The sequence below is a fragment of the Paramisgurnus dabryanus genome, chromosome 15 (assembly GCF_030506205.2).
Source record: "Paramisgurnus dabryanus chromosome 15, PD_genome_1.1, whole genome shotgun sequence".
NCBI lineage: Eukaryota > Metazoa > Chordata > Actinopteri > Cypriniformes > Cobitidae > Paramisgurnus > Paramisgurnus dabryanus.
This window is the reverse complement of record NC_133351.1, coordinates 7,898,325-7,908,425: the sequence shown is the minus strand read 5'-3', so window position 1 is coordinate 7,908,425 and position 10,101 is coordinate 7,898,325. Positions and strand designations below refer to the sequence as shown.

At 36.3% G+C, this 10,101-nt stretch overlaps 1 protein-coding gene across 7 annotated transcripts; it reads left to right on the top strand.

Annotated features, from left to right (window-relative positions):
* Positions 1 to 209: 209 nt before the first annotated feature.
* On the top strand, positions 210 to 8,050 carry LOC135733510 (uncharacterized). Of its 7 annotated transcripts, XM_073811999.1 has the most exons (13): positions 210 to 409; positions 1,400 to 1,580; positions 1,862 to 1,907; positions 2,007 to 2,091; positions 2,236 to 2,368; positions 2,481 to 2,639; positions 3,262 to 3,432; positions 3,536 to 3,638; positions 3,885 to 3,972; positions 4,063 to 4,160; positions 4,391 to 4,483; positions 5,637 to 5,817; positions 6,702 to 8,050. In XM_073811999.1, exons 6-11 carry the CDS (start codon positions 2,529 to 2,531, stop codon positions 4,426 to 4,428), a joined length of 609 nt encoding a protein of 202 aa, XP_073668100.1. In that variant the 5' UTR covers positions 210 to 409; positions 1,400 to 1,580; positions 1,862 to 1,907; positions 2,007 to 2,091; positions 2,236 to 2,368; positions 2,481 to 2,528; the 3' UTR covers positions 4,429 to 4,483; positions 5,637 to 5,817; positions 6,702 to 8,050. The 7 variants fall into 7 exon arrangements, 4 of the variants coding, with proteins under 4 accessions (XP_073668100.1, XP_065108282.1, XP_065108281.1 ...); XM_065252210.2 differs by having other exon boundaries at positions 1,400 to 1,907; positions 2,296 to 2,368; XR_012335149.1 differs by having other exon boundaries at positions 213 to 409; positions 1,400 to 1,907; positions 3,889 to 3,972.
* The last annotated feature ends 2,051 nt before the right edge of the window (positions 8,051 to 10,101 follow it).

Sequence of the window (10,101 nt, the reverse complement as noted above, 5' to 3'; positions counted from 1 at the left end):
GCAATGTTTATGTTTTAATCGGGCAGGATAATGGATTTATAAAAAAACGTTAAAGTGAGTGTGTCTGTTGCATTTGTTAATGACACGGGTATAAATAAAGTTTTTTTGACTTTTCAGCTACACTGTGACGGTCAGCGTTATTTCTCTAAATAAGTTTAGGTAACTTGTAATTTTAGATAACATAATTACAAAACTAGCAAATTATTCAACCCAGTATCACGCTAAAGCGTGTAATAGACACGCTGGTCCACTAGAGGATGCGTGTCAATGTCACGCTTTGCCTCCTCTAGGCGTGAAAATGACACGCATTTATGAGGATGATAACCAATAGGGGGCGATGATTTCTTATTGCCAACAACTTCAACAAGAGAAGCGACGCAGTGATATTGCGTTCTCTGGAGTTCCATGGGTAAGGCTTTCTTGGAAATTTGGTGATTAATGTTACTAAAATTGAGTAAATCCTGTGTTTATGTTAAGTCTTTGTTGCAACGTTAGCAATATAATATCACCGCTAAGGCAACAGACAAGTCGCACGCGTTTGGTCAGAATCCAATTGGCTCATATTTAGGACATAATTGTTGTTCAGGTGCGGTCATTTAAGAAATCCTAAAGTTGGTGCAGCATAACATTTAATTTGCGTGTGTGGACTATGGAGTTATCTATAGTGGTTTTTACGTTACTAAGGTCAGAAACATTATTGGATGACTGTTTGATAATCAGCTAATGTATTAATCACAGAAGCTGCAGTGACTGCATTATATTATGTTGCTAAACAGTTGTTCTAGCGTTTTTAAACCAGTAGTTTTATTAATTTCGCACGGAATGCAGTTCGTGAAATAAGCTCTAAATGAAAAAATAACCGATTTAAGTGAATAACTGTGTTCATTGTAAATCTAAACATACAAGGGGGAACCAATCGATCACAGAGAGCGATCGCTGCTGACAACGTCAGCAGCACTCACATTCAGATTACAATAATATTTCACATTATTAGTGTTTTTACTGTTTTTTTATATCAAATAAATGCAGCCTTGGTAAGCAGAATCGATATATTTAATTATTTAATATTATTTATATTATATAATTAGGCTAGTTTGTGCAGTTACATTTATGTCAATTGATCGTTAGAAGGGATTAAAATTGATTGTGTTATGTTCTGTAATTGTTGTTAATAAATCTGTCAGAAGAAAGTGTGTAAAAGTTTGACTACAGTAACCATATCTAACCAAGCTTCAAATACCAAGATAATTATTTCATTTATTGTTCATTTATGCAGTTTATGCTTTATTTATAGGTAGCATAACTGTTACTTTTTTTTACAGTTCTGCATATATAATATGACAAACCTAGGAGACTTTGCTGTAAGAGAATTAATCATGTTTTTGTTTTCTTTTCTCAGGTCCGGTCAGTACCCACCACCCTTCCCTGTTAACATCACCCACAGTTTATACTTTTTCTTAGAAAACCAGCGGCTCTTTTAAGAGCCACTTCAATAGACCCTTTTACAGCCCACGTGATCAAATAGCCTGCACGCGCATTTTGGCAACGGAAGTGATGTTATTTCCCAGTGGTTCTAACGTGTAAGCAACTCAGAAAGTTTATTAAAACGATTTCCCCACATCAAAACGTCTGGTTGTAGCATTTGGTTGCACTAATATAATATACGTATATGTATTTGGCCATCTGCTAACGTATTCTATCCACTCCACTATAGTACACGGATCTGGTAACTGTGTAGAAGATAAGTCAACTTTTTAAACTAACTCTCTCTGTCTGTGTTGCTTCACTGCTGATTCTTGCCGTGCTTCCGTTGCCAAACTGCGTGCGCATACATTGCCATGTCATCATTGTGTACAAACAGTAAAAGGGTCACTCATTCACTCTTTCGCAAGCTTCTCTGTTTTCAAGTAAGTATTGTAATTTTATTATTTTGTTTTTCTTTCATTTTACTCTCTCTCTCACTGTCCAAAACACTTAGCCTATGCCTCTTTCTCTGACCAATGTAGTTTTGTTGAAATGGCTGCTGAGCAAGACAGAGGGAGAGCAGAGGATGTTATTTTCATAGCAGACATGCTTCTTGCTCAAATCAAGGTGAGTATATTTGTTGAGATTGTGTTCTTGCAGTATTGTGATAATTCTAAAGTGTGCGATTTAGAGTGCAATAATTGTGTGAACTGCTCAAGAGTTGGCTGTATTTCAGTATTACCATACAAGGCACACTTTCTTTTATGCAAGGCAAAGGAACCCAAGGGCAAAGCAACAGCCATTAAAGGGAGTACATTTAATGTCCGATAGGTGGAGAAAATGCTGAAGGACGTCCACTACTAAAAAGAAGCAGAAGTGAAGAGATACAAAGCTTCAGCTACAGGTATCCATGTTCTACCAGATTATTTGTGATTTGTCAGCTTCATTTTTTCTAAGCTATATTACTGTGCCCATTGTTAATGCTTTCTCACAAATTATTGAACTTCTGTTTTCAGTCTGTTTATTGCCTACAGTGAGACCTCCACATTTCTGCACTTGTGATCATGCAAACATCCAGTGTAGAGCACTTCACCTGCCCGGCATGTAGACCCAACAATGCTCGCTCTTTGTGCAGATGGCAACAGAAAAACCTACAGATTCCGTCAGTCAAAAGAGTTAGTTCTTTTACTCTTGTAGTTTTAAAGAAAAAGAAACTTTTTGATAGTGTAATTTTTGCTTTATTAAATAGTTAATGTATCCCAGATGTTGTGAGCTTATATAATACGTAAGGAATATTTGACAGTGGCCTGCTACGCAGCAGGTGTGCATTATTTTCAAATAGTCAATAATTCTGCTTATACCACAGTTACCACAAACATTGCTTTGGGTATTTTAAGACATTTGACAGGTTAGGTGTGCGTTTTACAAAAATAATCATTTGGATATGGGAATGTGTGCTGGCACCCAAACTGGCTAGTTTAATAGCTTGGTCATTCATTATTACATATCAGTTTGTCACCCTGACTTTCAACTAGTTTGTGTACCTGGAGTAGAGAAAGCAGAAGATTAACTTTTTAATGCTCCATGAATCCTGAAAAACCTTTAGTTTAAAAGTAAACCTTTATTGTCTACAATCATTATAAAGATGCCTGGTGGTGTGATTTAATTTGAAACTAACAGAAAAGTAAGCAAACTTGATGAAGAGGGCCTTGAGGTGGTTGTTTGCAGACACGGAGTGCTACTCAATGCTCTTAATGTGCCGGGGAGTAATATTTTCTTATCCATCTATACCTGCAGAAGGAGCTTCAAGCAGCCACAAACGGAGAGTTCTTTTGGACAGATATTGCTTGCAAGTATTGGCCATACCTTGAGAAGGCATCAGTCTCCATGTTGGAACTCAGACCTTTACTGCAGATGAGACCTTTCCTTTCTGTCATGCATGCCAAGGCTCATTCAACCAAGTGTCAGGTAATGCATATTCTTTATCGTACCATTTGAAAATGTATTTGTATTACTTATTAATACACTTTAACTGTTTATGGTTGTAATATAGGTGTCACACATTTGTTAGATAATCTGGCAAAAATCAGGAAGGTGCTGGTACAACTGCAGTTGTGGAGGTCGAAATGGTCAACAGCAACCTGTCTCGTTGTGGCCTCACAACCAAGTATCTGGTAATTGATGCCTATTTATAATATTTTAGGAAACATGTCTTTATTTTTTCACTTTTTTATTCTTTCTGTCTAGTACTTTGAGATTGCATAAGAGTAAGCTGTAACTGTTCAATGTACATAAAAAATTGGCATGTAGTTCTCTCTTAAATTTTAAACTCAATTGTCAGTTTCTGGATTAATTGAAATACCACAAACATTGATGGTTACCACAAACATTCCTTCATCACATACATGTATTGTTAATAGCCAGGAATGACATGCTAACTGTCCAAGCTATTGGGTGGAACCAACGGAAGCAAGAAGGCCTTCAGCATTATCCAGCAGATACGTCAAGGTCTTATATTATGACTGAGTTATATAGACACAAAGATTTTTCTCACTTTAAGATTGCAAGGACAAACATATTTTTATGGCATTCTTTCAGAAAGGCTCAGAGACGGGAAGATTTGAGCAGTGAACTGGGGTGTCCTGAGAACATTGTGAATCAGTGGGTACAAGATGTCAGACAAAAGGCTACTGATGGTAATGTATTTTATGGACATTATTTAAATTGGTTTACAATATTGCAGTGTGATAATCAATTTTGTAACTGAGAATCTTTGCCATGCATAAGTATTTAAGTAAAGGTATGTCCTGTTTTAATCGCAATAAACTTGTGTCCTTTTAAACTCCTTTGAGACATTAATTTGATTTGGGACATGTACAGCCTAAAAGACATCATAATCTTGTATTATTATTTTTGCTTTTGGTAGGTTCCAGATGTGATGACCAACATAACCTTCAGAAATGAATTGAACAAATGTTTCTTAGTCTTCATCGAAAAGCCAGCCTTTATAATCACACTGGTACGTTGATAACTCATCTAAAACATTTAGTCATTTTTGTTGATTGCAGTTATACCAGGGGTATGTTGAATGCTGTATTCTGATTGGCTAAGAAATGTTCTGTGGGTATGCATTAATTTCTGATAACTGCACACCTAACTTGTCAAATGTCTTAAAAATAGGCAACAGAGCAATGTTTGTGGTAACTGGTATAAGAGGAATAAATGACTCCAGTCCTTTGAATTATTTGAAAATAATGCACACCTGCGGAGCATCCAGTTTGCGTCGTGCCTCATTGCACCAAATGTGCTTTTGCACCAAAAGTGCTTTTGAGAGAAACAACAGATAAAGAACAAACATCATATTTTTTGTCTGTACTTTTAAATTATTGAATGACACAATTACAATGTTCATTTTAATTTTACAATGTACTGACTGCTACTCTGAAGATTTAGTCCATTATTTTTCATTAGGGTGATGTTGAAACTAGGTCTTCAGTTGGCTTACACCACATGTGATATAGACCCCTTCAAGGTTTGTAAACATTGAATGACTATCGGGTGCGCGCGCAGCATGGGGTCAAACTGTTCACACAATCGAGGCTTTAAAATTTAATCTAACAGGGCTGAAAAATGATGACTTGCCTCAAATGAAGTGAGCACTACAATCACAAGCCTCTTTGATATTTGTATTGTTCCAGTCTGCACGTTAATAGCTTGCAGCCGCAGATGTTGTATTTTTTGTTTTTGAGATTCTGCATGAATTGCGAAAACTTAACGGAAGACCTGGCGCGATTTTCAGAGCCCACGACGTAAGTAGGCTTTTTTACGATACCGAATAACATGCAACTCAATCTGCTGTAATTACTTTTCTGACCCCGACATGCGCAGTGGGAACCGCCTGTGACGTGAACCATGAAGGGGTCTATAAGGAGAATTATTTAAAGGCTCATAAGCAGCAAAGAAGTTGTTCTTATATAGATATAAAGATAAAGGGAGACAATCTTTACTGTGTGAGTGTTTCTTTTTAACCTCTCATAGCCGACTTTCTGAATCAAATATTTTGCACCCTGCACCAGATTATGGGCTGTACATGCACTGCTTTTGTTTTGCCTGCTTTTCAGAATATACCAGTCAAAATTGTGTTTAAGATGATGTTATTTGTGTGACTTCAGAATCCAGCAACACCCTCACCAAGAAGATTTTTTTGATGTATACATGTCAAAAGTGCGCCTTCAAGAAACAAAGATCATTGTGATGAGGGAGATGAGACACCACTGCGCCGCACCTATCTCAGAAGCCTGGCTAGGAACATCGGGAAAATGATATCAGAAATGTCTTCAGGCAAAAACAGTGGTAAGAGGCTAACTTTTATTACCATCTTGCAATGATGCATGCCATTTCGTCCTTCGGATGAGACGTTAAACCGAGGTCCTGACTCTCTGTGGTCATTAAAAATCCCAGGATGTCCTTCGAAAAAGTGTAGGGGTGTGCCCCGGCATCCTGGCCAAACTTGCCCATTGTCCTACTAATCATCCCTCATACTAATTGGCTATATCACTCTGTCTCCTCTCCACTAATAAGCTGGTGTGTGGTGAGCGTTCTGGCGCAATATGGCTGCCGTCGCATCATCCAGGTGGATGCTGCACATTGGTGGTGGTTGAGGAGATTCCCCCGTTCATATGTAAAGCGCTTTGAGTACTGAGAAAAGCGCTATATAAATGTAAGGAATTATTATTAAATTATTAAATTAATTATTATTATTATTTGGTTTCTATAAATAAGGGTTACAAAAGTCTCAAGACACATGTTAGTTTCACATTCTGAAATCAAGTTCCTTTGTCATTTGGTGATAAAAATCACAGATAATCTAGATGATTAGACACACTGAATAGCAAATACGACAATAAAACCCCACTCATTTTTAGATCCTGAAGTGTTACGTTATAGTTTTCTTGTGGTTGGATCTTAATGATCTGTAGTTCTTTACATAGAATAGAAACAAAGAAAATCAAGAGACAATGAAAGCATGGCAATTGTTGTATATAGTTTAGAAAGGAGTACATGGAGGTATTTAAATGTATTTCCTAATAGTATAATGTAATTAGAAATACTAATGTGAAATCTTTAGGAATATAATTGGACCTTAATAATGAAAGCAGTATTAACATAATGTACAAAATAAACCTCAAGTTAAACCTCTAAGTATTTTCATGCATCCCTTCAATTTTTCCTTTTAGGCAGTTTAAGTGAAGAGTGTCATCGCTGGCTACTGTGTCGTCTTCAGAAAAGGCTTGCAGATGTAGAGAAGAAGTTCTAAGTTTGCTCAAGTTACAGCCAGGCTTTAGGACAGTGTTCTTCACTCCCAACCCTGGAGAGCCGGTGTCCTGCAGACTTTAGCTCCAGATATAGAGTGAGAGAGTGAAGAACACTGCTTTAGGATCAAATGCTGTTTCTCTGCTGGAGGATGAGCCCGAGGAGATACTGGAGGACCACAAAGAGCTGGATTATGAGAGTTCAGATGACATTTTGGATTTGGAACTCTGAACTGGTGTATGCATTTAGACTGTGTGTCACACTGAACTGCAGGTGTGTTTCATGGAAAACATAAAACTATTTGGAAATGTCATGGATGTCTGATACAGTGCTTTTATTTTAGACAACCGTTTCCTGCAGTGTGTAAGCACATTAGCCTCATAGATTGATGGGAAACTACTGTTAAATACGTTTTTGTATGATAATACATATCTCTGTTTACAAGCAGCAGGTTAGCTATTAGGTTTCCCCTCCACCTCCGATGTTTCACAGACTACTCCTACAGTCAACTGTGTTGCTACAACTTGCAAATGCCACAATCCTCTTGCAGTGGTTACTTCACCAAACTGTGCCCATATCATCTTGTCAACATAATGACATTTACTGTAGAAAAATATGTAACACAGGCAAAATAGATTTGCACATGTTACTATTATTGTTATATAGTTTTATACTGTACAAAGTTTTTTCATAGTGATTTGTGGATACTTTTGGATTGAACTAACTGTAGCCTATGTCATTGGATGAAATACTTTCCATAAATGACTGATCAATAGCATACCCATATTTGATGCATGAGTTAATACTGTTGTTACCTTTTCAATGAAAGGAAATGTTTTACAATGCCATGTTCTTGAGGTAATTATTAAACTGTTTCATATATGTACCTGCAAATTTGTTTGCTAAAGCGTTGTTTACTTTTCCCTGTTTTGAAAATGAGATGTAAAACTACTTTTTTATTTATGCCTTAAAAATAAATGATAGTTTAATACAGGTTAAATAATAAAACTTGTTAATAGTTAATATACAGTTGTGTTGTATTATTTATGGCAATAGTTGTTATAATTAATACAAGTTTTTCATTACACTGCTGCATAACTTGCTCTAGATAATAGTAGGGTATTAACACTAGACAGTTCAAAGATGATTAACTTTTAAGTTATGTATACTATCAATACATATATTTACATATAGTATGTGTGAATGCTTTTGGTCTTTGATTAAATGCTTGTCAGCATGGGAAAGTGCTTTGTAAATAAAGTTATTTTTATTATTTGTTGTTTCTATTAGTAAATCAGTGATGGTGACCAGTCCGACTTGAGGGTGTAGCATACACCACCTAGCCCAGCCAAACGGATAAGCAATGGATGGATAGAAATAAATAGCCAGCCCCTAACATTTAGTGCCTACATTTCAATCTGAAACACAATTATAAATAATGACATTTTAAATTATTTCTTAGCAATATCAGTATCTTTTTCCCCCAACCTTACTTAGGCCTATATGTGTCTGTGGTCAGGCACGGTTAGCTTAGCAACTAGCATGAACTCGTTTGAATTCTTACAATATGTTTTATTGTTTGGTCTGTTAGAAAGTCACTTTATACTATAGTTCTTTTGAAAAGGTGTAAACAATACTGGTCCAGAGGCACTTCCTGTTTCAGTTTGTGACTGTTTTTTTTTTATTTCACACATATATATCATTATCTTTAAGATGTTTGTTTAACTTTTTGACTCGGTTCTATATGTTCTGTTGGTTGTAATTTATCCCAACCATTATCTAGTGTTAAAAAACTGAAACAGGAAGTGCTTCTGGACCACGTGTTGTTTACATTTTTTGAAATGGTCTATTTGCAAACCTAAGAACTACATATTTAACAGGCTGTCTATAATACACTGCAACAGGGAAATTATTTGTAGGCCTATAGTGTTTTTCATGTCTGGAATATTAAACCCTAATGGAAAAAACAGCATAGACCAGCATAATTCCCATGCTGGTTTGGTGCTTGTTTAGCTGGTCACCAGCATACCAGCACCAAAACACAACATATAGCATGCTGGTCTTGCTGGTATGACCTGCATGGGATTGGTGGTGGTATGCCGATGACCACCAGCACCAACCCAGCATGGGAATTATGCTGGTCATCAGCAAACCAGCACCAAAACACATAATTTCCCTGCGGGAAAAAACAGCATACCAGCATGAGTATGCATTTAGGGTTATGCAGAAGTGAAGCACAGTAGTGTTGTCAGAATTAAAAATATACATGACAGCAAAGTGAAATTTAATTTGTATCACGTTTTGTGATGCTATCTATTAGTGATCACACCAAACAGTACTCCTCATGATGGAAGAGTTCAAGGGCTTTGTAAAACAGTTGGTCTCATCATTGTAGTCCCTTTCCTTTTCTGAATGATGAGACTCACATATATGCATCATTTTTATAGTTCAGATGTCAATATATCAAAGCAAAGCAACGTATATTTGGTTTAGTCCTATGACAACATTTTTAATTTCACTCTGCCCACTCAGCCCTCGTATCACACATTTCAAAGACATGAAATGGTCTAGTGCATTTGTCAGACATATTATTAAATTCCTTAATGATTTTTTCTTATTTCAATCAAACACTACTGTGGGCCTCTTGGGATATTTGTTTGTCACAAACCCTAACACAATAAATACTGAATTGTACCTCAAGAAAACAGTTTTAAAGTAATCTCAACTCAATAGTGTTATGACTATTAAAATACAAAAGTTACATTAAAAATAATAACAGTATCATTATAGATGGCCCTCAAAGCAGCAACAGTTGAGGGGGGCTGATCACATCCCAATTAGCTTCAAGTAATGTACTGCAGAACTCCAGTGTCCATCCTCTTATTAATTTTATCATTATGTCTGTTTGGGCTGTGCACATATGGGTGTAAGTGGTTATTTTCAGAATCATCATCTAATTTAGAGAGCTATTATATGACACTTCCCATACCTTGAAAAGCAATAAAGTAATAGACATAGTTAGGCCACTTTGTAAAACTCACAGCAGCATTTACCACAAGCAGAGCAAGACACCAAATCATGAGGCCTGATTCAGGGTCAGATTCACATATGAAATCACAAAAGCATATTAAAACTTGATTCTAGGGCAAAAACAGACTAGTTGGGAGAAAAGTTCACAAGGTTGACACCTTAGCTCACTCTTAAACGTCTCGTGCTTATAATTATACATAAGTACAATGTAAAGTTTATTATAATATGATGCTAAAAATATAAATGTAATCCCATACATTATTTTGGAAAGACATTAGTTTGCAGTACTTTAAG